At 37.4% G+C, this 28,000-nt stretch overlaps 1 protein-coding gene across 1 annotated transcript in view; it reads right to left on the reverse strand.

The window, feature by feature from the left end:
• Positions 1 to 28,000, reverse strand: part of UTRN (utrophin) — a gene marked incomplete at its 3' end in the record, with an annotated part of 391,562 nt that overhangs the window by 69,334 nt on the left and 294,228 nt on the right. The window contains exons 54-58 of the mRNA XM_081998557.1: positions 21,328 to 21,457; positions 9,801 to 10,069; positions 7,319 to 7,465; positions 5,789 to 5,867; positions 575 to 635 (exon numbers count right to left, since the gene is read on the reverse strand). Coding sequence (XP_081854683.1) covers positions 575 to 635; positions 5,789 to 5,867; positions 7,319 to 7,465; positions 9,801 to 10,069; positions 21,328 to 21,457 — 686 coding nt within the window. The remainder of the gene's footprint in view (positions 1 to 574; positions 636 to 5,788; positions 5,868 to 7,318; positions 7,466 to 9,800; positions 10,070 to 21,327; positions 21,458 to 28,000) is intronic.

Genomic DNA, 28,000 nt, shown 5'->3' on the forward strand with positions numbered 1-28,000 from the left:
AGTATTTGTACAATTTTTGTCAATATTTACATTAATTTTACATTTGCATTAATATCAAGTACTATAAAAACTTCCATAAGGTAAAGAAAATGACAGAAGGAAAATCATCATGTGTCTGTTCCGGAAAGTATTTTGTAAAAAATGATGAATGGGCTCTATACATATTAGTCACCACTGTTTTGCTATAGCTTATAAACTTTGCATTTTTAAATACGTTACATATACAGCTTTTTTTCCCTTTACTGTACAGTTTATACTCTGGATGAGCCACACACATAGGAAGAAGCCTAGTTTGAATACTGATACTGTATTACACTGGAGCATCACTGCTGTTTCCTATGTTTGACTGGGGGTTTTAGTTAGGGTTTGTCACTGATTTCTTTTTACGTATTTCTAAATTATACAGGATGCAAAGCAATCAACATAAAAATATCTAGTATATGCAGCATAACACTATGTAGAGAAACTCATGATAACATTTCTAGTTACTACTTAGCATCTATGTTTTTCTGCCAGGTTACGGTGAGAAGACCCTCTGTTATGCTTAAAGAAAAAAGAATCAAGGCAAACTTACTTGATATAATAGGGTACTTTGTTATGTGAAACAGATCTCTGCCATGGAAACTGTACTGAGGCTGAGGAAATAAAGAGAAGGTAATTATTAGAAAGCACTTGTCAAATAAAAAAAAAACCCACAGCTATATTTATTTATTTATTTTACAATTAAAACAGTTATAATAAATTAAATGGGAACAATTAAAATTTGCCAGACAACTTTCAGTAATTAGAAAATCAGCTGGAGAAAACAACAGCAATCTATCAAGATGATTCTAGGCATCTATTTGATGCCAAGCTGGAAATAAAACAAATGTGGTCATTCTAATTCAAAGAAGGATAATAAATTCTGAGCAAGCAAGCTATGCATCCAGGGAAAATGGAAACACTGGTTTTCCTACCTCCATAGAATTATTATCAGTTTAAGCTTTGAAAATAAATGCTTCCACTACTATAATTAATGCTCTGCAACAGAACAAAAAGGAGAAATATCAACCTTATTTTTATTAGTTACAATCCTTAGCTCCTATTTCCAACTCAAATTAATATTGATTAACACTGTATGACTAACAAAAAAGGCATTAAAACCTGTCTTTGCACTCTTTGCTGAACAGCGGTAATCTTTGCAGAATTTATGCAAGTCTGATACATCAACAGATATCATCCATAACACCAAGAAGCCTTCTGCACACCAAGTTGCAACAGACACGAAGCCATACATGACACTACAACTCTGCTTATCTAAAGATCCCAGGAGATAAAAGGGGAAAACACGTTCTGGCCCACAGGACTACTGGTGCAACTTAAAAGCAGCTATTTGCTGAAGACCCAGAGGTACGTATATGTCCTACCAGAAATTACCAGACTAGTGCCTGGTTAATTAGGGTTTTATCACAGAAGAAACTCACTTCATTAGATTCACTGTAGAAGCACAGATGGAAAGAACAGGCAGGAATAACTGATCACCACAATGAGATGAATTTGTACTGTATTGCGTACATACATGTGTACACGCATGCCAACACTTTCACGACAGAGTGCTTACTCTTGGGTGCTAACACCCCTGTTTAAAAACCTGGTAAAATGAGACACAGCTTTGATCCACATTGGTTCTCAAGTGATTAAACTCTCAATTAACATCATTTTCTGCAAGTATGGCCCACTTAAGAGCTCATCCCTCTTTGGAAAAAAAAAAAAATCCATTTGAAAGTAACTCTTCCCTTTTCCCCTAAGACCTCTCAGGCTGCAGCGAAGACTCACAAGCCATGTAAGCCCCACACAGGCTGGTGCTGCTGCAGAGAGGGGCAGGTCTCGCCTTGCTCCCAGATGGCTGTTCCCTGAGCAGTTTAATGGCTGTGACCTCTTCCTGGACCACACAAAATGTCATGGCTCATAATTTAAAGAAACATTCACGTCCTGAAAGACAGATTAACTGGAAAGAATATTTAGGAAACTACAGGAACCAAGTAAATCACATTATTCACTAGAAAAAATAGAGAAAATTCTGTATCACGATTTAAAGCAGGTAGGTAGTTAGCCGGTAAAGAAAAAAACAGTAGAGGCTAAATGCTCAAATAGAGGTAGTTAACTAAAAAATAATCCTTAAGCATTCATAAGTAAAAAAAAAAAACCCAAACCCCAACAAAAAAAAACAACCAGGTAGGTGAAGGTGGCCACCAGCTTTAGAGTTTCATTCTTTAGTGTTGCAATTTGGCACCTATGGTGGCTCCAATACTACAACACTAATTATGTCAGCTAACTAAGAAGAAAAATCTGGCTAGAGTTTGCTTAGGTACAATTTATGTGCTATGACAGAGTATAGATATTCTGCACTGACACAGATATGGACTAAACAACATAATAAATTAAACTAGTAATTATTAAGGACCAATTCATATTCTACTTATTTGGGAACAACCTTTCTAAAACCATTGACAGTTCTCTGCTGCACAGAAGTCTGCAAAGTGAAACTCCCATTCTTGTTTTAAAAATCAGTTTCTCGATGAAAACTGAACAGAGTAGTTATTGATCCTGGCACTCACGAACAGGCCTGCAGATATTAGTAAGGCTGGACACCACTCAAGAGATGCTTTGAGCAGGCCACTTGAAAACCTAGGCTATTTTTTAGGGAACATGTGGTCTCAGTGCTCTGTGGATGTTCATAGATTCTTCTAAGAAAGTGTACAAGAAACACAACAGAGAGGAGTGGATCTTGGCCTTTAGAAAATTAATGAATTACAGAAAAAGCAGGTTACTGTTTCTAAAGGCAGGAGACAACAAAACAATCCTTTTGCAAAGAATTATAAGGACTCTTCATCTTTATCTGTAAAATTTACTGATGAGTGAGTAAAATTTTCTGATAACTTGCAAGGAGCTTACTTTCCACCCAAAAGCACTGAAAAAAAGAGCTGTCAAATTCGACCTAACACTAATGTGAGGGGGAAAAATAGCTCAGCAAAGAGAGGCATCATAGACTGTAGTGGCCTACTAATACTGTTTTACCTCAGCATCCTACTACAGGACATTTTAGGAAGGGCCAATGTCATATTTGCTAGCCTTCAAAAATATTCTGAAGCACCTTCTTACTGATGGTCTGGGTGAATTCATATAATTGGTGTTCCAAGAACTCCAACAGCAGGATTAAACACTGCACTGTGTCTTTTTAGCAGAGAAACATTACTAGCTCTGGAGGTGAAATCAGGGCTGAAGTCAGGGAGCTAGACAAACTCACTTATGCTCCCTTTCCTATGAAAGGTTGGGCCAGATGATCTTTGACGTCCCTTCCAACCTATGATTCTGTGAATCTGATGAACAGGTAGAAATACGTGTTTTGCTAGCACAAATTACTGATTAAATGACAACTGGGAGCTAGTCAGCTGAAAATGGTGTGGTGGCAAGCTATAGTCTCTTGTTCAGATTTGGAGGAAGAGTAATAGGTAGGTGAGGTAAACTTAAAATAGCTGCTGTCAAATGAGCACAGATAAAAACCTCCCCTCTAATTCAGAAGTGCAACTTTGGAGATGAAGATTTGCACAAGACATACATAATCATAATCTCAGTTTTAGGAGTTTAAGGTTATTTTATTCAGACTACCACTCCACTTGTTCCTCACAGTCAGAAGTCATTTATGGCTGCTAAAAAGGTTTGAAAAATTTGATTTAGAATATGCACTATTTCAACCTGTCAGGATAAAATCATCATTTTTCCAGATTTAATGATTTTTTTATTACTTTCCTTTTGAAGTTACTGTCCCTGGCTTTCACTTAACAGGCTTTACATAAAGTTGGAGGTATTAAGTTCTGTAACTCTGTCTAGTTCAAGCTCTTAAAACAGATTCTTTTTTAAAAGAAGTATTTGTTGTAGTTTGTGTGAGGAAGGAGGTTGGTTGTTTTTAACAAACAATTTATCCAGATAACTGCGTATTATTTGGTTTTGCAGGACTCTGATACTTGGCTATAGCTCTTTGTGGTATCTACCAACATGCATTCTGGAAACTCTCCCTTCTTGACTTTTGTATGTGATGTAAACTGAATGTCCCCTTAAGACTGGAGAAGATGCCCAAAGCAAGGCTGAGGCATGCTGATAAGGCACTGAATAGTCTCTTTGGACATAATTCTATGAACGTTTTATGCAGCAACAAAGCCAGTTCACCACTCATTCTTGTGAATTCAATTTTTTTGTGTGTCATGCTGTAAGCCAAATCAAGGAAATGATCCAGGTCAAAGGCAAACAAAACCAGCCAACCTTGCCTGGCAGGCTTCCTGGTTTTACATGTGGACTCTTTCACTGAATCTTCCTCCCCCCGCCGCCAAGATCAGTCATCTGAACATTTGCATTGGTCCAGGTGAGGAGACATGACAGCCTTAACAGTGACACAGGAGTGTCAGGAACTTCTCCAACCAGCTAGAGTAAGGGAAATTGCGTCTTCTCTAACATTGCTTCATAGTCTGTTTTAATTACACAGACTACACTGACTACTCTCCCAGACAGTTAGTCTGCTGTTTTTCAACAGTGCCAAAGGTACCACTCTAACTATATTCTTTTTAGCAAATTATTACATAGGTGTCCTGTCCAGGTCACGGTTACCAGTCTGAGATTGGAAGGGCTACAAAGCCACTGTGGTAACACTATAAAATACTTCTAATGGGGTTTAAAAAACCAAAACAACAACAACAAAAACAAACACACATACTTTTAAAGTTGTTTGTTTGTTGTGTCAATTTAAAAAAGGACAAAGTGGCTCCAGGAATCGTTATTTTGCATAACAGCTGTAATATTTTAAATACACTGCATCTTGTTTATCATGATGTTTACTGAAAAACTAATTGTCAATTTAAAATAAGAACACAGTTGTCATGTAACTCAAGAAGAAATAAAGATTTATTTATTGTTTTAAATTATATTAGCTGTTTAGCTATTCAGTGACATACAGCACTTGAGAATCTCTGGGACAGAGCTGCTCATTTTTATGTTCACTTCTCAGCTCCTGCAATAATTTTATCTTTATTATTGAAAACGTCAGTTAAAAACTGGAGACCTGATTTGGTTAAAACTTTGTATCACGAGCTCTGATGATGGTAGATAGGCTAGAATGTAGAAAATCAACATAGATCTTGATATCACAACCTATCTATCCGTAACAAATCAAATGAGAACAAGGAAGCAGAACATCTGCTTTTGCACTCTTAGTATATGGGAGATTGTAGGCTTACATGTCTAAAATTTTCACTAAACGGAAAAAGATGTAAGGATGGGTCTCAAGAGGAAGTGATACAGGTTTGCTTTCCCCACCCCTTTATTTGAAGTTCCAGGAATGTATGACGTGAAGCCTTTAATAAAGAAAAATCCAGGCAGCTCTTCCCAGCAAGTGTGGAAGCAAAAGGAAACTGAGGAAAGAGGTAGCAGGGGATGAGAAGATGTGGTTATGAATACATAGAGATTCTGCAACAGCCACAGGTCAGGCCTTGTAGCAAACAGAGGATAAAGAATAAAGCAGCCAGGGGCACAACTGTAACTCATCAAGATGTTACAGTGATCCCTGAGGGAAACACACCAGTGAGAATGTCAGTGGAGTTATGAAGATGAAACACCCCTAGAAAAACAGGGAGGTAGATAACAACATAGAAGAGGAACTTCCTGTTCCTCAAGTCATAGGGAAAACTGGAGTAAAGAACAGTCCATGTTTGAGAAAGCCATCAGATCTCACATGCATCTATTAATTCAAAGAGCTTACTGGAAAGAAAGTGCTGTGACGCAGGCCCAAAATCTCGGTGTGCCTCCTGTAGCTGTTTAAGGCGATCTTCTACAGACACCTGCACATAAACACACGTACACAAAATTTACATTGCATTTACTTTGTAACACCAGGGCCATGATAATAAAAACACTTGTTTACATTCATTTTTAGTTAAATAAATTTGTCTGTGTGTCATAGCACTTATTTGACATGCAGCTATTCAAGGCTACTTTTTTCTTTCATTTGCTTGATGAAAGTCATGTTCATCTCTTGCAGCGTTCTCGTGCAAGTACTGCAGCTCAGTAATGAACAACGGTAGTTTCATGGTGACTATAGCTGACTGCTGAAGTCTCTGACCTCCTCCCAACCCTTCCGTTCCCCAAATTTCCATAGTCAGCAGGTCTCAGTTTGATTGTATTGATCTTACGGCTGCCTTTGCAGCACAAAACCATTTTGGAAGATACCACTTCACTGGCTGACGTGACTCTTCCCTGGTTTATTAACTGAAACTGCACTAACACACCCAGAAGCAGTTTGGCTGCTTAGTTAACTAAACTTGAGAGGACACCAAAAAAATCCAAAACAAACCCATTACCAAATTACATTATGGAAGGGAAGGACTGATAAGACACATTAATAGTTTTGCCTCTCAGGAGCAACCAATTCAAAACTACTAGCCCAGAAGCTGATGCCCAGGTTTTGAAAATTCAGTCCCACAACTCCCAGCAAGAGAGGTGACAGATCCTCCATCCTTCCCTCAGTTCTTTCAGACACTCAGTATCACCTTTAGAAACCAGGTAAAGAAATAAATAGCAGCTGACTCACAATAAGTATTTCCTACCAAAAAAAAAAAAAACCAAGGACTGAGAAAGTGCAAAATTTGATAAATGAACTTGAACTGATGTAAGAAACTTCATTAAACCATTCACTGTGAAACTGTGCATGAGTTTGAACTGTAATCAGGCACATTGATTTACCTTTCTCAGACCATTTATGTACAACAACCATAACTAAGCAATATGAATCTCTTACAGCATACCCTCTTCTGTTGTATAATGTTAAATATGCTATTGCTCACATCTTGTTACAGCTCTACTAATACTTAAGTCACTTTAAGTGAAATTCCCTGCAGAAACTGAACATTCAAAACCAAAATAAAACAGCTTTCACAGGTGCTGGAAAAACAACAGAAATATGTACACCAGTTTTCAGTAACAATGATTTATGCAGTAAAAATACTGCTATAAGAAATATAAAAAAAGGCATGCAGAAATAGTTCCCACTAGTCTCCAGAGATTAATGCAGTCTCCCGAGTGAGAAAACTGCTTAAAAAAATCTTGATACGAAAAGCTTTTGGTCAAACCATAGAAGGAAAGACAGCTCCCTTTGTTGCTTCAGTACCACTGAAGTAACACCTTAAAGACAGAAATAATGAACAAATGGTAATAATGGATCTTTTAAGAGAACAGAAGAGAGTGAGAAGCATCCCTCCCCTGCCCCACCTGCTGCATACATTCAGAAGAATACCTGTAAAAGTTTCCACCGCATATTAAGATCATCCAGTTGACGAGACATTTTTAATGATGGATAAAGGTCAAGTGGAGACAGCTGACTGGACAAATCATTCACTGTTTTAACTTTCAAGTTGATGGGAGCAATTTCTTCTCTAAAAGCCTAGAACAGCAACAAGCATATATTTATGCTTAACAGACATCTGAGCAGCACAAAAACCACCATAAACTCACGATGGTGCTGATGTGCCCAATGTGGCAGCTTATCCTAAGCAACTGCATGCAACTCTGAGTTCACCAGCAAAGAAAGTTCACTCACTTAAATATTCTTATTAACTCCTTCATATCCATCTTTAGAGAAAAACAGTATGGAATTTACCCAAATGCCCATATCCAAATTGCACCCCTAAAACAATTTAATTAAGACTTTTAGTGCTGCCTTGTCACTTTAGAGCTTTTCTTTCCAAAAAGAAATACACAATGTTCTATCAGGAACTTTAAGAGTATACAGCCTGTCAAGTGCTCTTAAGAAAAAATATGTGTTCAGTAACTACGGTTTTTCAGTATTAAGCAGCTGACAAAAATTCAATTTAAAAACTATTATTGAATTAGAAAAGCACGAAGGAACGTATCTTCTAAGGAAAAGGAGTACAATGTTTTACTGTAGAACCGTAAAGTAAAATTATTGCAATGATTAAAAATGGAAATCAAATGGAACTAAATACAGTATTAAGACAAAACTGATGCAAGTTTTGGTTACAGATACATCAAATGTCTTTTTTGTTGTGAGCAGGATTGTTCAACACTATAAACATCTTGATTTAACATCATGAAACAAGCCAAAAACAACCAGAAAAAATATTTTCTTTGGACAATTCAATTATTTCCCTCCCTTCAAAATGTCTCTCATCAGGCCCAGGAACAGAAGGCATCTACTGGCAAGAAAGAAGCATTTGGCTTCTAGACAGGCAACAGGCCCCTATTCAGCTGATGTTTCAGTTTTTCCACAGCAATGAAAATCTAAAAGACTTTGCTTTTCTCCTTACAGAAAAAAGCCATCAAGATATGACAAATCGCTTCTTGACATGATACGAAGGGCTATTCAGCATCAACGTCTTGGTGCTTGCTTTAGTATATATAATAAAAAGTAAGAGGGGGAGGAGGAGATACATTACTCTTCTCAAATCAACAGCAGTCTGGAAATAAATCAGCTTTGTCTTTCTTTTAAAGATTTTCATTCCATTAAACCTGATCGTAACAACAACATTTGGAGAATGAGGGTGTTTACATCGATATATGTGTAATAATGCAGTCCTGTGTTAATATCATGTGAGTTCACAGGCCATGTATACACAGAGTATTTGCAGAAAACTGGTTGCAGCCCATGGCCCTTCATTCTTCTGACACCAGCGTCCGATGCTGAACACATGGATGGTCAGGTACATGACCCAAGGGTCCTCTAATGTTTTGCATAGTCATTCTTTGGCTTAAAGCTGCGAAGTTGTGTTTGTGAAACAGAAGCTTGGTGATAACTGCTAAATTTTCCTGAAACAGCAATTTCCTCTACTACATGCGCTTACCCACTTCTCCTGGAATCCCTGATATTCAGGCCCTGCCTCAAGCACTGTGCTGTTTCCAGTGAGCTTTCCTGGACGATATCGGTTATCAGAAGGTATTCCTTCTCTGGGGAGCTCTGCATTGGGTCCCGACCCAAGCTATGCAGCTAAAGCAGGGGATGACTACTAGCCATAATGAGCAGCCATGCCTTGGGGTGCTGAGCCCTATATGGGTGGCCTGGAACCCTGGCTGCAAGAACTGGTATGCCCATGACAACATTATACTGTAGTATGTGTTCTTCACCTTGAAATAAACCTGAAAAGAAGCCAGGCTAAAGTAAAACCAAATAAAAGTTTTCACTCATACAAGCTAAAATAGACAATAGATATGTGAAGTTTGTGAAAGCTAAGGAACAGAAATTAAATCTGTCATACAGAAGTATATACATAAAGACCTCTAAATGTTTTCCTAAGGAGAAAGTTATACATGATGGCCAAACAGATCTGACAGCTCACCACTATGAAAAGAAGGGGAGCCTACTGTCATCTGCTGGGACGGTAATCGACTCCACTCACTCAAACTCCGGTGCCTAGACAAAGCTCCAAACACACCTGTGGCCTAACTATGGATTAGACAGTATTTCTAGGAGGAAAATATTTAAATCCTAGAACTCAATTTTTCTTCTTTTACTGACAGTCACATTCTGTACACACCTGTAGCTTGCTGATCACATGTGCTTATGCAATCACAGCTGACACAGGGAATGTGGCACAGCACTGGACTTTCTTTGAGACCTCAGATCTAGGCTTTAAAAAGCACTTCAAACTCTACATGAGCATACAAGTATAAACTGTATACCTATGTAATGTGACTAGGGGTAGAAGAATGGAGGGGTCTGACTCTCACACAGGCTAAATATTTGCCAGGAGTTCCACACTTACTGTACTTTTCTCAATGTGATCTGGTAATGAATCTATGAGCAAGTCTCCCACGGGTTTCCAGCCATTCCTCACATTTTCAGCCTCCTTCAAGTCAGCATCGAGGTCATCCATGGCACACTGCAAGTCTTTCAGTTTTTCTAATGCTTTGTCCACCTGTTTCTGCCAGATACTGGCACTGGCATTTAGGTTCTCCCATTTCTCTTTTACCTCTGATGACTGCTTACGCATAGCTTTGGCAATCCTCATGGCTTTTTCCTCAGGGGTCAATTCTGCAGAGGGAAAGAAAAGTTACACTGTTTATTTTTCCTCTTACTCATTTCTAGTTAAATAGACAGTGCTCCTGAGGTACATGCTCAAGGCAGTCAGTAAGTCCAGAGTCAACCGATAATTTATTTCAGCGAGTACAAGGTAGAAGAAAGTCCACCTTGCCTTAAGTGAAATAAACCTTAGTCACTCCCAATGACAAAATAAAGCTTGATCAAAATACAGGAAACTATTCCTGACTTCCATGTATTATGATATCTGCAAAGCAAATGCAGTTTACCGCTGATTTGTGGTAGGTTTTTTTAAGGCACAGGGGGAGGAAATAAAAGATCATTCTTCCCTGCTGGAAACTGCAATAGGGAATCTGGGGACCATTTCATGTAGAAAGAACAAGAACAGTACTTTGTTCCTGGATAACTTACCACCACCTTTCACCCGACCCCCAGGATGTCTCTTCTCTGCCTATTCGCTAGCAAAAACCAAGGTGCACTGAGTACCATGTGGTAAGCGGTTCTGCAGCTCTGCATCCATTTTTCTGTGTTAACACCACAGTCCTAAAAGGCTGTTTTGAATAGGTTTTGCAAACCCAAAAATGTTTAATGAACCTATTGACTGAAAAAGAGCCGAGCTTATGGTGAAGTATTTCTCACAAATTTCAGGCTTACGTGTTTAAATTCCACGCGACACAGCAACCATAGAAAACCCATTCATGTTAGCGAAGACCAGCTGCCACTGAATAAGCAAAGCCAAAGTGGACACACACATAATCTCAGGATGTAGTCACAGGAGATGATACTGATTATTTCAGTAAGTTGCTTATATTTAAATCCCCAGTCCCTGGTACATCTGCAAGACATCGGACAGAACTCCACACCATAGACATGCCTCAGCCCTCTTTGACAAGAAGAAGTGAGTCAGCTGGTGACTTATTTCTTCTCCACAACAGATGATTTCTGCAAGTCAGGTCATCTATCATTAAGAGAACATGATGCTGCCTTTCAGTTTGAGACTGAGCAAGACCAGGACAGTCAGAAAGCTAAAAAGAAAACCCTAAGACATCCCCAGCAGGTCCCACTGCCTACTGCTCAGAGGGGCCTTGCTGAAAAAAGTCACAGGTAGCTTCCTTCACTAGGGAAAGTTGCTTCGATAATGACAAAGAAACAGCGCCAGTGTCAGAGGAGTCCCCGTCTACATAACAACCTTGCGGTTTCTGCAGGCAGAGAAGCAAGCAGAGGAAACTTCATATAACGCAGAAATCAGAGAACAAAAGAAGGGGGAGAGATGTGGCATACGCTGAAACTAAGCCAACTGGCCTCCTATTCACTCCTACATAAAACCCTTGCAAAAGGTTTATCACAGTATCCTTGTGATTAAAATTCAAGTGTTGTCTAGGAATAAATTATACACAATCATGCAAAGATGAAAGCATCATTTTTGTCAGAAGTCAGGTGAGACATACAATCTTCCATTTAGTGATATACGGTCTTTAAAATCATTATAACTGACTAAACTTGTAGTTGCTAACTTGGAGGAGGAGAGTGAGAGGGGAACATACAAAAAACGAGGGGACAAAGCTTTTTTCTTTTCGAAGGCTAGATGAATGTCAAAGTAAATGCACTGTTATGCTTGCAAAAGTTCTCTTACTATGCCTCTGGTGATGCAACTATTGTTCGATAGCACCCAATACAGGAAATCACACTGCAAGTAATTAATGCAAAATAAATCATTAGAATACATTCTAATGTATTATATTCTGCTGAGAAAGGCAGGCACATTTTTCTCAGATGTAAAAGTAACAGGGAGTTATTTGGATCAAAACCAGAGTTTCTGCCCAACAATTACACATATTTGTTTATTATTTTTTTAAAATTTTTTTTCAAATGTTGTTAGCCCATCTTAGTCTTGATACATGCTAGACAACAAATACCAGAGGAGCACGTATGGGGAAAAGGATGTTGCCAAATGACTGAGTGTTGCCCAAAAGAACAAGGTAACTTGCTAGGAAGTGGATACGTAGGAGAAAAAAGTACCACCAATGGTAACCAAAGGAGAATGGGAGGCAAGGACAATCAACAAGAGCCAACATGACCAAAGGAAGGGAAACAAATGCCTAGGCTGTAGGTTCCAGTGCATGTTTTGACTTCCAGAATTAGTAAAGCTCTTTTAAAAAAAAAGAGAACCATTTGAAGAAAGAGTGGAGCTGAGAGGGACAAAAGAGATTTTGATCTTGCCAATATATGTCAGTGAGTTGCTGGGTGTCATAAATTATCACAGAAGAGCACTGCTCATGTGCACTCTGCCAGCAAAGGCAGAGGCTAGCCAGGCTTATGGATACCGCAATAGCAAGAGAGTATTTGCGAGAGGAATTTGGGGAGGAACAGTTGTGGCAAAAACCTGCAATGTTTAACTAGGTGCAAAGGGATATAAATTATGTATGTAGCTCTGGGATATAGAGACATGGCAGAAACCCACAATTTGCAATACTGGCAGACCAGAATAAAGATGAAGACCAAAGATAGGCTGTGATAAATTGTACCTTATCTCTGGAATTCCAGCAGTTCACGGTAAAATAAACTACATCATAGGACAACACAGTTCTGGGATGATCTTTACCCCAAGCTTTGCAACAGATTTTAGAAAAAGGAAAAGAAATAAAGCTTAAGTTCTAAGCAAAAAAACTCTTTCAAGTAAAAACTGTTGCTTTAAATAAAAAACAACAGCTACAAATTGCTTACATAAAATTACCAAAGAAGTTGTTACTGGAAGTAATTTTGGAATTATTCACCATTAAGAATAATAATATACCATTAATGACTGAATGAGGATCCACTACAGTCCAGGGACAAAGGAGCTGTGAACAAACTAGAAGCCAAGCTAAATTGCAGCATGCAGGGAAGTTGCACCTACTGGCAGAGTTCAGTATCATAGAATACCTCATAGGCTGAGGTATCCTATAATATCCTGTGTTACAACTATAGGTTGAAGACAACCAGACCTCCGGAGTAAGAGATGCAGGATTTTAGATGAGGATTAAGGGAGTACCTAGAATTAGAACACTTTGCACAAGGAAGGGGAACACTGAGCTTCATTTAAAGGGGACAGAAAATTGCAGAGCCAGTGGAGGAAGCCTCCTTTGTTGGCATCTTGAACACGTGAATATAGGGGACATTATACCCCAAAACTGGACTAAATAGAAGTTATATATATGCAAAGCTGCAATCTGACTTTTTTATTCAACATATGTGCTTGCATCATCCTTCACCTGTTATCAGAGGCAAAACCTACCAATTCTGCATAAAAGAATAGAAGGTTGGAAGGACTTAACAGTTCTAAACTAGATTATTAGCGGGTCACTTAAAATGATCAGTCACTTGACAAGGAACATGCTGAAAGCTTTAGTAAGAGCTGAAAAATCTTGCAAAACTTTTTGGTTGTTCATAAAGGTACTGACACAACAGATTGAATGGGTGCTTCTTGTTGCAGTAGAAGCAATAAGGAAAAAAGTGGCTGTAGCAATACATGGGAATAGAAGAGGGGAACAAGAGCCTGACTTTGTCTGGCCAGCTGAAAGACGACTGTTTTACTCATGACAGACAGGAGGGGAAAAAATTCCAGATTGACTGGGGTGATATAGGTATCCCAACAGAACTGAAAACCAAACATCTTTTAAGACCATTTGTCAAATCAGCATCCTTGTGCAAGGCTCTCTGCCACACATTTTGTATGAAAAATATTAATTCATTGCAGGAATGCTTTATTTTACAAAAGCCTTGGAAATGCTTGTAAACTTGCCCTAAAAAGACATCTACTAGGGAAATAAAGCAAAATACATTTTTCTTAGCTATAAAACCATTCAGCATCTACTCACTGAAGAAAGAAATGTCTTCTATAATTTCATGTTTTCCATCATGAAAATCCAACTTATTAATGAACAACACATTAATTTTTTTTCAAGCAGGTAACACATTCTCCAAGATACTAGTTGTGTAGCATAGAATAGTAAACCTCAAAAAAATGTCTTAACAGTGAGAACATTCTTCTGTGAGTTTGGAATTTGTTATACCTGTTTGTCATTACATGCACTGGCAGACAGAGTTCCTTTTTGCTGTGAAAAAATGCTGGACAGTAGTTGTTGCTTTTTTTGTCCCCACTTAATATGAAGTCTTCTCAATGATCAGATTTCCCCTCCACCCCTTTTGTTTTTTTGATGGTACTTATTATATTATCTCTACTTCAGCACCCGTTCAGAAAGTAAGAAAAGCCTGTACTCAGTGGGCCATCTGTTTATCAGAGAGAAAAGATATTAACTGACCTTGCAGTCAGGGAGAAAGTGCAGGAAAAAAAAGGCTGCTTCTGTAGTGGAAAAAACTTGATTTTAATAAGCATGTTTTGTGACAAACAAAGCAATGAAAGCACCACCAGCTTTTCTGTGTCTCTAGCAGAGACAGAGTGCCAAGCAAGGAAAACTTTCAAGCCTGAACTTTACAGGAAAAAAAACCCAAAAGAAAACATAAAAAAAACTTAGTTCTGATGGGATGGGAATAGGAAGTTTAAAGTATAAGCAGCAACTGGTTAATGTGGAAATGTAGCACTTAGTCAGACTCCAAGCAACCATGCAAGCATAACGCAGTATGTCACCTTTTTCTCCTATTCAAATATCTATTGCATAAGTAGTTAAAACAAAGAAAAAGCACAGTCATTTTCATCTTAGCCCATTTAGGTTTTCTTCTATCAAAACTGAAAGTTCTTCAAACCAAACAAATATAATTAAATGAAGAGTGAATGAAGAAAGTCTCTGCAGGATAAAAGACAAATTACCTTAGGTCTGCAGAAGACGGGATTGCGAAAAGCAGAGAAAATGAAAGCTGTTAACCTCACGTGTGATGAATACTGCTGGAAACAGCCCAGAGTATGGGCTCCAGATAAAGACAAACAAGAACAATGCTAGCAAATATACATATCCTTTAATAATGGCTGTTGATATTTCCCAGTGGATGCTGGTTGTGAAGACATAGAAGGACAAAATAAAGAGAAAATAGCTTCTAGTTAAAAGAGGTAATTAAGTCGTTCCATAGCATCCATCTCCAGAAAACTAAAGAATTTAGTCTCCTGAGCAATCCTGAGAATCATGCATTCATCCAGCACAACCAGTGTAATCTGCCAATATAATCAAAACACATATAATACTTTTCACTAAAAACAAGCCACCATTTTGTAATAAATGGTGTGATCCAAAGCAAATTCACAATATTTTTGCACAGTGGAAACCCAAAGTTTGTGTTGCTCCAGGAACATAAACCAGGTACAAATACAGTTTTAGTCTGCTCCTGACACAAAACCGGAAAAATCCAAATACAACAGTACCGTTACGGCATCACCAAGCTACTATGTCTTCTTCCAATTCCTGTTGAAGGGAGAGGACTAATGGAGAGAAGGCTTTCACCACTGTATCCCAGTTACTCTAGGTAAGCAAGGAATTAATCCTACATTTCTTTCCAAAGCACTGCAACTGCAAATTGTAACAGGCCTTTCATTTCTTCCAAAGATCAATAAAGATTTTCTTCTGGCACAGCACATATGGCAGGCAGCTCCTCAGCAAGGCTGCAGGAGACAGATACACATCCCCTAACAGCATTTCAAAACAAAATAAAGGCATCTATTTTATTCCAAAACAATACAAAAACAGAAAATAAAGACAGTCAGGCAGCACAAAAGATAGGATGCCATCAAGTCAAGGAGCCCTATAACAACAACAACACAGCACTTTAAAACACCCATGTTCTGAACTTTTTTGAACCTTCTAAGCAAGTTGCTTCAGCCTGTTTTCTCTTCTGTATAATTTTTGTTTAATATTCTGCAATTTCCAATTTGCTTTCTTGAGGCTCATTTACAATGTTTATGAGATATGTTTGCTCTGGAGTGTAAGAAAGGAGCTTTCTTTCAAACAAGGTCCCAGCCTTTAACACCCATCAGCCAACTGTGTTTCTAGCAGCGCAACTGAGAATTTTCTTGCAGACAAAGCTTTACTGGTTTCTGGAGTCTTTAAAACCAGGCAACAGTTAAACTTTAAGAACATGGCTTCCACCTGGGAAGCATCCTGTGTTTCAGCTAAAAACAAGCCATAACATAGCATACACGTCAAGAATGAATACAACTCTGCTTATATCCTTAGGTCTTCATGGTTAAAATAAAATAAAATAAAAATAAGCACTATGGTCTCAGGACAGCCTGCTTCCAATACTCAGCTGTTAAAAAAAAAGGGGCTTTAAATTTCTCTAAGTTTGCACTCCCCACCACTCTGCAAATGGAAACAACTTCCTCAAACTTTACTAGTATGACTGCAAGCAGGAAGCCATGTAGACTCTACAGGAAGAAATTCAAGGTTCTACCCAGATGGACTAAACTTGTAGGGTGACTTAAGAGTTCTATTTGAAAAGGAGAGAGATGCTTAGTTTGAGATTCTCTCATGGGCAACTGCATGTTTCTCTAATCTTATGAAGGAACTCTCAGAAGTCAGACGTGAATGAGATCCAACTAAAACAGAGGCAGCGATGTTAAAAAAAGTGTAAGTAGTTTCTGGGCATGATTCCACCGAACTCCGGTGGGCCATACCCTCTTCATTCTCCTAAGCACTTCTTCTAATTTTCACACTCGAGACTTCAGATTCAGCGCAGCTGCATAGCAGAGAAAAAACACCTATTCCAGTGGTGTGTGGTAGGCTAGTGGACAGGCACAAGTGGTTGGGAATAGAAATGTTACCTGCTAAATACATTAGAAAACAGTAAATTTCCCATTTCCAGTGAGATCTTTCTTGCTGAGAGTAAAAATTATGGCACAGAATTTATCTGAATGTGTTCAGTGCTAGGAAGCGCAGAAGTTGGACTTTTATTTGTGTCTGAAACAGGTGAATATGTTGTGTATCTACAAGTTTAAATAAAGTATATGCATGTAATTCACTGATACTTATTAATATATTTCTCTTATAACAGATATGATTTATGGGGTTTTCTACACTGTCAATTAAGAGGAGATAACAATGGTAAATACTTAATTTTAAATGTGGGGTTTATCACAACAACCTTTGCTACCAAACAACAGCTTTCAAAACTAGGACTCTGATTGCTGTAAGAAAACTAGAAGCTACTGAAGTACTTCAGCAATACTGCAGACACCTGGAAACATTCACTATGGCAGTGAGAATCAGTGTAGTGGCCTGTGGTAATCTGCTAGGATGTTAGTTTATGTTATCTTAAAAAAAAAAAAAATTATCTCCACTCCCTCACTGCATCAGTGTAATTTTAAGGACAGAATTTCAGCAAAGCTGTATCATTGGTACATATAACCATGGGGACAGAAAATATTATTTCTGCTTTCCTTTGTGTTTCACCTCACCTGTAACTTTACTAACACTACAGGGATCTAAGCAGAGCACTGTAACTATGCCGCAGAGAATTATAATTAACTTTTTTAGATCTAAGTTTTCTCCTATACCATGGACAAGTGACAACAAAGCTAAAAATGTGAGCATTTCCAATTTCCTTATCCTGCCTATGTATAAAATTCAGCAGCTGGCCTACTATCAATCAGCTCCACGCAGATGCTGAAGCAGCTCAAAGGCAAGAAGAATGTGAAGCTTGCTTTTGGTGATGGGGCCTCCCTATAGAAACATGGCAAAACAAAATCAGAAGAAAAGACAGATGGGAGATAAAATTAACTTAGAAGGAAGTTTCCTGGAAACTGGAGAATTGTGTTTGAATGCACCAGTTACTACATGGCACAGTAGAAGGCCAACATGGAAAGCATGAGGCCAACATGGGAAAGAAGAAACCAAGGCTTGATCATAACCTGATTTTACATTATTGTGATATATTTGAAATTATCAAGAACATTATAGACAATGGGTTATCATAAGGCATCCTATAACAAATATTCTCTTTGGATGGAAGGATGCATGTATGTATGCACAGATCCTTAAATTAGGTCTCGGTCAGTCAAGTTCAAAACTGATTCTTATCAGTTTTCTCCTAAATCTCTCTCATTCCTTTTCCTTGCAACAATGCCCTCCCTGGCCTGAAAAGATCTAGGGGCAAGAAAAAAAAAAAAACAGATGGAAAGGGAGAGATTGAAGAAAATAGAAAGCTATTTTACAACCTTTATCCTCTTTGGGTTAGCTAACCCTTCCCCCAAACACCCCTGCCATTACACAAGGTAAGAACTAACCTCAAGAAACAGTGATTTTTCCAGTTAGTGTGATTATGATATAAAAAAAAGGTTTTGCTATTTGTATTATAAAAGCAGCCAAAACCATGTTCAAGTCAGTACCGTACAGTGCTGCGCACTGTTCGTCGATGTTTTTTTAAAGACAGCTTACATTCCAAAACCACACTCCTTCCTCTTTAGCAACGTGAAGTGTACTTCACTGAAGTTAACGAGTTAACTTTAATCTACTGCAGAGAATACTAGTGATCAAGGAGCTGACAGAAAATAAAAAAATAAACATTTTGAAAGCAAAATAAGCCCGCACCCACAGCCTTCACTGAAGATTGTTAATCAGAAGAAAAATGGTCTGTGTCTGGTTGTCTTCAAATCCAGAGACGCAGCTTTCTGGAGATCGATGGCATTACTTGTCAGAAAAAAAAAATTACTATATTCGGTCCTGGGTGAAATTTAACAGCTCATGATATATAAGAGATCAGAGCAGATGATTCAAAGATGCCTTTTGGCCTGAAAGTCTATTAATTACAGAAAGTGCAACGCTGCTCTGTGCGGGGTGTAGGTGCCCGCTGCTGGCAGCGGCGGCTGCACAGGGGCCTCTGTGGGGAGAGGCCGGGGCTGCCCTGTGCTGGGGACAGCTGGCTCCAGAAGACCCACCGCAGGGCACAGCTGAGGCCCTCAGCCATGCTGGTGGCACTTCAGGGAAAGTGTAGTTAAGAAACAGCAGAAAACACCAGAGAGGGAAGAGGAGGAAACAAAAAGGAGAAACAGCAGAGTGAACACCAAGGTCAGAGGAGGAGGAGGAACAGCTCCATATTGGGGCAGATATTCCCCATGGAGAGCCCACGCTGGGGCAGAGGAAGGATGTGAGAAGAAAGGAGCAGCAGAGAGAAACTGCTAGGCTGACCATGGACCCACCACTTTCCCACCCTCTCACACCACTCGTTGCCCTGTTAAAGAGGCTGCGCATGACCTGCAGCCGTAACAAGGGGGCAAAGGAGATAGGAATGAAGGAGTCAAGTTGAGCCTGAGAAAGGGGGCAGGAAAGCTGTGGTTTTAATGTTTGTCTTTTTGTTTTCCACTACTAAATCAGTAATTAAATCTTTCTTTTAAATGACAATAAATAGTTTATTTTCCCCAAGCTAAATATGTTTGGCCCATAACAGTAGCTTGTAAGGGATTTGCATCTGTCCCCATCTTGACCCATGAGCTTTCTCACTCTTCTTTCTATCTTTGGTCTCCATGCCACAGAGGTAGAGGAAGCGAGTGAGCAGATGGGTGCAAGTTTGGCTGACAGGCAAGACTAACCCACCGTGTGCTCTAAAAAAGAAAGTCTATGGAACTGAGTGCAAAGAAGGAAGAGGAAAATAAGTTCAATGCACATCTATGAAGCTTCCCAGTCTGAGCATGTTTGATCATTTTTCAAATACGATGACTAGACAAGAGACACTCATACATCACTTGCAGACCACCTCCTTGGCCGTTATTGTTATGCAGTTTACCATGGTCATAATGGAATTCCCTGCTATTCTGTTATCTCTGCCACCTGCATAGCACAATATCATAATACTAATAATACTAATATTAATACTACTACTAGTAATAATAGATTGCATAGAAAGAATCTATGATGCAGCTCATCGTCTGAAGTTTAGTCTTGCCCCTTCAGTCAACACTACATCATTAATATCAACCCCTGCTAGAAAATGAACATTTTACATTGGTAATATTTTATTCATTCACGTCATTTCTGCTGGATAGTTCTATGGCTTTTGAGAGGACAGTCTGTAACTTCAAGCTTTTGTGTGAAAGAATGAGCAAATATAAAGGGAGTATTCCTTATTTTTCAGCTGCAAGCTTGCTCGTGATTTAGACAGACTAAAACATTCGAGATGCAATACATCAAATAAGTTTGAGAGTAAAGACAAACCTTATGTTTTCAGGAGTCAAGAGTTCAAAAAGGAAGTAGTAAGATATATTACAGAAGCTAAGGTACCAGAACTAATCACAGGGAAAAATGGTTCATTGGCTTTAATCATCAGCTATTCAAACTTTATCACGAAGTTGAGTTAGGGAATAGGAAACCACATAAAAATTTGCACAGAAATAACACAAAGTACGGATGCAGGAAAGATTAGTTGTTTCCACTGAACAAACTTTAGAAGTTTGCTATGGAGATGTATAGGAAGACATATGGGAAGAAAAAAAATAACTCCCAATACAAGCAGCCATACTATAATTTTGTAAATTATACAGAACAGTAAATTATTCATATCTTACAGCAACTGATATTTCTGTAAAAGCAGACTTTTTCCAAGAACAATACTTATATAATTAAAAGTAAGATTTTATAATGTTGTAGCTTATATCAGAAAAATAATTCTAAGACTTAATTACACAGATTTTTGTTATATTTTTCTATTTTGTGGTTATGGCAGGTAGGGAGAAGGAAAATTTTTACCTCCTTATTGGTCTCGGATATAGATAAATACCTCAACAAATACTACGCAAATATTGTTTCTAGGATAGCTGTGGTTTATTCCTTGGTAATAATTCATCTAATGTTCAAATCTTTAAGATTCTGTAATTACTACCTTTCTAAAGCTGACCCTCTTAATTCTAATGACATACACCCCTGAATACATTTATTTCTATTTGTGAAGTAAAACTTTGCAATAGCAATACATATACATTTGAATGTGCATCCTTGAACTACTATTCTGACTACATTTAAGGTACATAGGTTATCGTGTTAAGAAAAAAAGAAAAGAACAAAACTGATTACTTAAGTGTTTTGAATCAAAAATTCGAAAAGGAAATAGAGATTTTTCTCTAGTATACTAATACTACTATTAGTAAGTACTAATAGAGTACTTACAAAGCAGAGTAGTAATACTTTGAGGCTAAATCATTTTAACAAAAGCAATTGGGATATGGTTTGGAAAAATCTGAAGTCTAACCAAGTAATTGGGACATAAAATATGTACTAGAGACAGGCAAGTCCTTTTTCTTTCCTTTTAACCATTCCTGGAAGAGAGTATTTTCTGACCTGTTTTCGAATGCAAGCTCCTTCTTGGTTCCTCAGGCCCCTCAATTGGTTGGTCAGCAAGGAAAACTCGTGCTTGGTCCACAGCATTGAGAACAGTTTGCTCTTTGTCCTTCAGTTCACGCCTCAGTGCCTTTTGGGAAGGGAAAGAAGAATGTCATTTGCAACTTGAAACTTCAGAAGATAATTTCACAACTGCTAAAAAGAATTGCAAAAATACTTTACATTCCTCAGAAAATGCTACCTCTTGTGTCTCCTATTTATTCATATTTTCAAAACTTATAAGGTATGTAATCAGAACTTTCATCATGAGAATGCATTGTGAAAAAACATCCTTCAAATGAGCCAAAAAAATATTTTGAGCCTCATTATGCAGAAACAATTGAGCCTTATATACACAGGAAAAAAAATAATCAATTTTTCTTTAAGATGTTTTCATGCTGATGGAAATTAATTTCAGAATATTTTGTTCTCCAGAAATTATGACTTTTTTAAAGGGTTAAGTGTAGCCACACTTTTTTAAAAAAAGCTTAAGTAGTCAGCTGTAATGTTTCTTATAAAACATTTTTTTATTCTATTTTTTAAGTATAAATCTGTCCCACCTAGAAGGAAACTGCTTTGCACGTTTTATTTGTATTACTTTCTACCAAGAGAAACACAGAAGATGTTTTAAAAATTATTAAAATGCTATGCTCAATTTTTCCAATGTATTTTTTTAGCTCTAATTACAAAAATTAAGGCTTATTTTGCTGACATAATCTGCTCAGGCCCCATTTCAGCTCAAGAAAAGCAGTTAGTGTTCACAACATTACATAACAGAATGAGTGCTTTCCACTACAGAAAATTGTCAAAAACAGTTACCACGAAAGTCTCACAAATCTACCTTATCCTTCTCAAAAACTAATCACTGAAAATCTTCTATTATATTTAGGAACTTGCATTATACACTCCTACCTTCAGTAACCATTAACTATTGTCTTTATACAAAAAAACTCTGCAGAACAACGTTATCTCCACATGCTCTTGTACAGCAATAATAACAATAAGAAGAATAAGCCCTATTCTTTGTAGGATACATACTATGTTTAAAAAGAAACAAAAATTGTAATTTAAAAATCAAGCCCTTTTTTTACGGAAACTGAAGTATTGTAAAAGCAACAGTCCTGAACAATCCCTTCAAATCAGCACAGTATGTATCAATATTTTAATTTCACATAAAACACATTAGAATAAGACTCTTCAAAATCATCGATATTTTACAAATCATGAAAACATTCTCTATGCAGGAATTTGTTTTGGGAAAGAAGGAAGACTGGAAGCCATTATCACTATTGTGCAACTAAGGCTCAAAAATTACCCATTTAAAAAGCTTTTTGTTAGTAGAGCCCAGGTGGATGCATCATTAAAATATAATCTTATCTCTTCATTGAAAAGATTTTGTCAGAAACAGAGGGGTGATTACTTCAGTGTGAAGGAGGAAATCTTTCTAGAATTACTTTTATCCTCCATGCAATTTCCCAAATATTTTCCAAAGCATATAAGAAAAAGAAGGCTATGACAATTTTGAGTCTACTAAGAAATTTCAGCAGTTAAAAATAATCTAGAGATGGATCTCTTTTGCTGTCTCTCTCCTGTTTACCATCACAAATTGTGTTAATCAATTTCTCCTGATCACCCTCAATAAAACTTCAGTCAAGTTTGACCTAAGAGACCTTGGATTTAATTCTCTGTCCCCCACCATGATCCCTACCACTGAAGTTCTTCAAACTGAGGGTGCCAACACAAAGATTTTAAGACTTTGGCCCATAAAAGAAGCCTTGCACATCACATAATCATATTGAAATAATTTAGTAGTAAACGAATATCTTGAGCATACCATAGACTTCTTACATTATGGTTTATACATGTTTTTCTTATGCAAAAATAATATTTGGAACAGCCACTCAGACTTGCATAACTTTATTCCTTGTTTCTTAGCAATACTCTATATATCTCCCTGTCTCTTCCTGCCAGTAAACAAGAAACAGCAATGAGAGTGCATGATGCAAGAATAAATACAAATATATCAGTAATACCCTCTTGTCCTTCCAGGCAAACCTCTCTGCAACAGAGCAAAAAAGAAACCCACTTATAAATCTAATCACGAGCTCAAATATCATCTGCCTTGAGCGGACTGAAGAAGGATTTCATTGGAAAAATCACATCTACAGGAACACTACGAAGTAAAAGTCAGTCATAAAAAGTGCAGCAAGGAACATAAAAGCTGCAACTGAATTTGATTATTGTATTAAAGATTTTTGTATAATAAAAAGTGCAATCATCTATTTTGGTGTTTTATTTAGTTTTGCAAAAGATACCTCCCCAATGGCTACTTAGAATGGATGCATCTCTTTCAGTAGAGGTGTCACTGTGTCACTTCATTCCCCCTTGTTTGTCATAAAGGACTAAAATAGTTAAAGCATTCATACAGCTCTGAGCATAGGACAGGTTATGGTAGAGGGAGAATTCTTTTCTTCTAGCTAGTTATACTTTTCAGGGAGAAAATTAATACTAGAGTTTTGGTGTAGATTAAAAATAAGTGAAGGTATGGTAAAAGACTTAGAGAGGCATTTCAAAACTCATCACTGAAACTGTCCACTAATAAGGTAAACACATGGATGCAAATATTTTTTTGGATCCTGTTGGATATGCAAATGTGAAAGCAAAATGAAAATGTGAACACTGAGCACACAGATAGCACAAGTATTTTTTCCCACATGATGCTCCTTTATAATTATAAAAGTACAACGATATTTTAAAGCTACATTGGTCACACAAAAAGGGGCTGTATGTAACTTTGGTAGTAATTCACACCACCATAGTTCATACTACAATTCTAAGTCATACAATTACTGGATACTTTAGGTAATGGTTTAAAAGGCAAGCTTCACTTCCCTCCATAATCTGACAGGTGACAGACTACCAAATCCAACATCTATGCTTCCAACAGTTTTATTGCATTTGCAAATTCATTCTTATTCTACATAAATCAGGACATGGATTTTTAAAGATTCCTGGAGAAATGAACACTAATGCTTTAGGCATTCTTGGTATTTATGAAAGAAGGGAAAAAAAAAAAAAGGAAGCCTAAAATCTGGTGTGCTGATGCAATGTCAACAGTTTTCAGAGCTGATCTTAAATAATACTAGCCAAGAATAATTAAAAAATCCTCCTTTGAGACCTGAAAGAATTCTTCCACTGGTAGATGGACAGGGTCTCACAAAACTACGCTCTTGAAATGTTTTATGCAGCATCACACAAAGCAACAACTACGAACAGCATCGCAGCATTCATTCTGCAGGTATGAGGGACACTCTTCAAGTTACTTGACTATGGCAGAGTAACCCAGGATCTCACTAACACAATCCTTCCCGCAGGGAAGAGAACAAAGAAGTGTTAGCTCCCTGATTTACAACCATTAGCCAATGATTTAATCTCCTTTTTGATTTGTTCCTCTTTCAGTAACTGTGAAACATATGTTTTCCCATTATAACTTTGGAAATTCTATACTATTTTTTCTGTTACACTAAGTTAATCTGACCCATTTGCCCTCTCTTCATTAGAGATGCTTATGACTTCTAATATAAAAACTAACTTTTCTTACAAGCTAATATTTTTTAACTTACTGTCTGAATTTATAGACAAGGAACTTGCCTAAACAAAGGCCTTCCAAAATTTCTGTTGGGAATGTTCTGTAGCTGAAGCCTTTACCATTCTTGAAAAATTAGAAGAAAATTTCTAGAAAAAGCTAGGAAAAATGCTAGAAATACTTTTGTTATTCATGAATTTTTACACTATTTAGTGTATCATGTAAGCACCTATTTCCTTCAATTGAATCTTAAAATAATTTTTTGACCATAGTAAATGGGCTTCCAAAATTATGCATTGTTGATTTACAGTTTCTTTTTTCCTCTCTTGAATTGTACAGGCTTGTATAGAATAATTCAAGGAGCAGATCAGCTTAATAGTTCCAACAGATGAAGGCAAAGCTAATTTCAAAGAAAACACATGGGATGTTTCTTAAAAACAGAACATATTTAAATCAGGTCTCATTATGCACTCTTTCAAGGAAGTAAAGATGCACATTATTCTAACTCATACCAGTTTATCACACTGTAGCTTTATGTGCCAATCAGCAGCTCCTGGAGCATTTATTATAGTCGTCTTTATTCTGTACCCGATGTTTGAAAAACTCCTGCTACTTTCATACACTAAAATGAAATGGAAAAAATAATCTGTGGCATACAATAGGATGGAGAGAATCAATAGGATGATTGAGAAAACCTGAAGAATGGAAAGAGGAGTTGTTTATAAAGATCACAGAGAGATCAAGGTTGTGACCAAGTCTCTGCCAGCTGTCTGCATCATTAAAGAATCAACTAAAAAGCAAATAAGGGTAGCATGTTTAAAAGGTGCTCCTTCACAACAGACAGTTTAATAGAATACATATATGTAAAATTTCAAAAGTATTTTGGTCTTTGGACACACCTTTATGTGAAAGTCAGTTTTATAATGTATCTACCCCAGCTGATACAGAATAAATTCAAATAAAGAGCAATATTTAATTTGAGATGGTTTGTCTCACCATGCATTTACCTTCTGTTACTTCATACTTATCTATGTGGCCAGAGAAATAATGAAGGAGAAAAATTGTGCCTAATATACAACCATTAATACCTGCAGATACACAGAAACGCATGCAGCACATGGGACTCCAAAGATGAGAACCAATCCTACATGTTCTGATCATCAGTGACAAACAGTGACCAACACCAGAATAATGGAAGGAAGGCAAAGATCAGAGTGTTAAAAAGAGAGGAAGCTGTTTGCCTCCGTAATAAATATATCTTGAGTACTTCAGATTAGGGTTTGTTGGTTTTTTTTTTAATAGAAGAATCTAGGCAGAAGTTTATGTTTTGGAGGTTTATCCCGCAACACTTGCAAAAAACTTCTCAAAAAGGACCAAAGACAAGCAAGTGGCGACAACTGCATTTTTCTAAATTGTCTCTCAGCTTACCATTTACAACTTGCTGTCTCTATTGCTGTAGTAGCAATACAGAGAGTCCAAATAAAGTGGCAACTACTAGGGTTCAACATGAGAGTAGGCCTGCAAGTCATGTCCATAGTAAATTTCTTCTTTGCTTGCATGCACAGGGAAACTGAACTGACAGGAATATAAGAGCACAGATGTAGGCAAAAGAGAGAATTAGACTATGCACACTGGTGACCTTTCTCCAGAGGCCAATAAATGGTAGCTTACCTAAGACTTCCCCTCTGACGTATCAAAAAAGATGCTTCAGGCCAGGAATAGGGGTATTTCTTTACTGAGACTATTTGTCCCTTGATAATTTCCCTTCCCACTCTGTCTATGGATGAGTACATGTGGTCATGGTTATTCACTGAAAGTATCACCCTCCTCTGTATATGCATTAATAGATATGCGTTATGTGAAGCAAGCATCCATAACTAATTCTCAAAGTGCTTCACAGTAGTACAGCCAAAGAGATATAGGATGGAAAGTATGCTTTATCATCTACTGCTCAGACTTACAGACATAAAACATGAAGCTGTTACTAACATTTTAAAAACTGATAAACGGACAATCTCAAACTGCATCTATGTATGTGGTGACACCTTAGTTACGAAAGGGTAACCAGTTTCCTTCTGAACTTGTTAAAGTCGTTCAAAAACAGTAAAGCTATTTTCTTCATTTTCTTCTAACAGCATTTTAAAATCAGAAAAAGATGCTTTGAAGCCTGTTTGGCAAGTTTTCACTTACAATAAACTTGCAAAGACTTTGAAAGGACTCTTTTGTGCACCAGAAAAGAATCCAATATTATGTCGTAATGGCAGAGGTAGCTATTCTTAAATTAAGGAGTACAAGGCTACACTTTTTCTTAAAAATTAAAATAAAAATTGTTTTTCACACAGTTAATGATTTGCCAAGAAAGAACCTCTCTGGTCTTTTCTGAAGGAAGAACTGCTGCAAGTCCTGCATTCCCTAGAGATGCTTCAGGATCTAAAGCCAACTAGGGATGAAAGGAGACACTGCTTAATTGAGCAAAGGTCACAAAAAATAATGTATAATGACAGTCATTAATATGTCTTTCCAGCACCAATAATCTTATGTAACTGTATTTTGTATTTCCTTATGAAATGAGACTTTGTTGTTTTTGTTTCTAGGACAATGATAACCAAGCCTTGGTTGCCCCAAAATATTTGGAGGGATCCACAGAGCATAGTCTTAGGCACTGGAAAGCATGGAATGCTTGCAGTTTTGTTCTTTTTTTTTAAATCTGATTTGGAACTATGTTGGGAAAAAACCGTACTATCCACCCCTGAGCTGTTGCCAAAGACATTATCTTCAAAACATTTTTTCTAAAAATATATTATTATTGTTTTTTCCACAAAAGTAATCTGAAAACACAGAGATCTCAGTATGTTAACACAAGTTCCCCACTGAATGAACTATTGATATCCTCAGAATTATAGCCATTCTGGATTTCTCCAAAAAGGTTAGTGGAATCCTGTTGTGATGGATTTGCTACACACTTAGCACATATTGACTGAACTTGATTTGTTGGGTCTTTTTCCCTTCTTCAAGAAAGCCATTTTTTTGAATATTCAACTCTTACTC

Source organism: Phaethon aethereus, assembly GCF_964289735.1.
Source record: "Phaethon aethereus genome assembly, chromosome: 3".
Taxonomy (NCBI): domain Eukaryota; kingdom Metazoa; phylum Chordata; class Aves; order Phaethontiformes; family Phaethontidae; genus Phaethon; species Phaethon aethereus.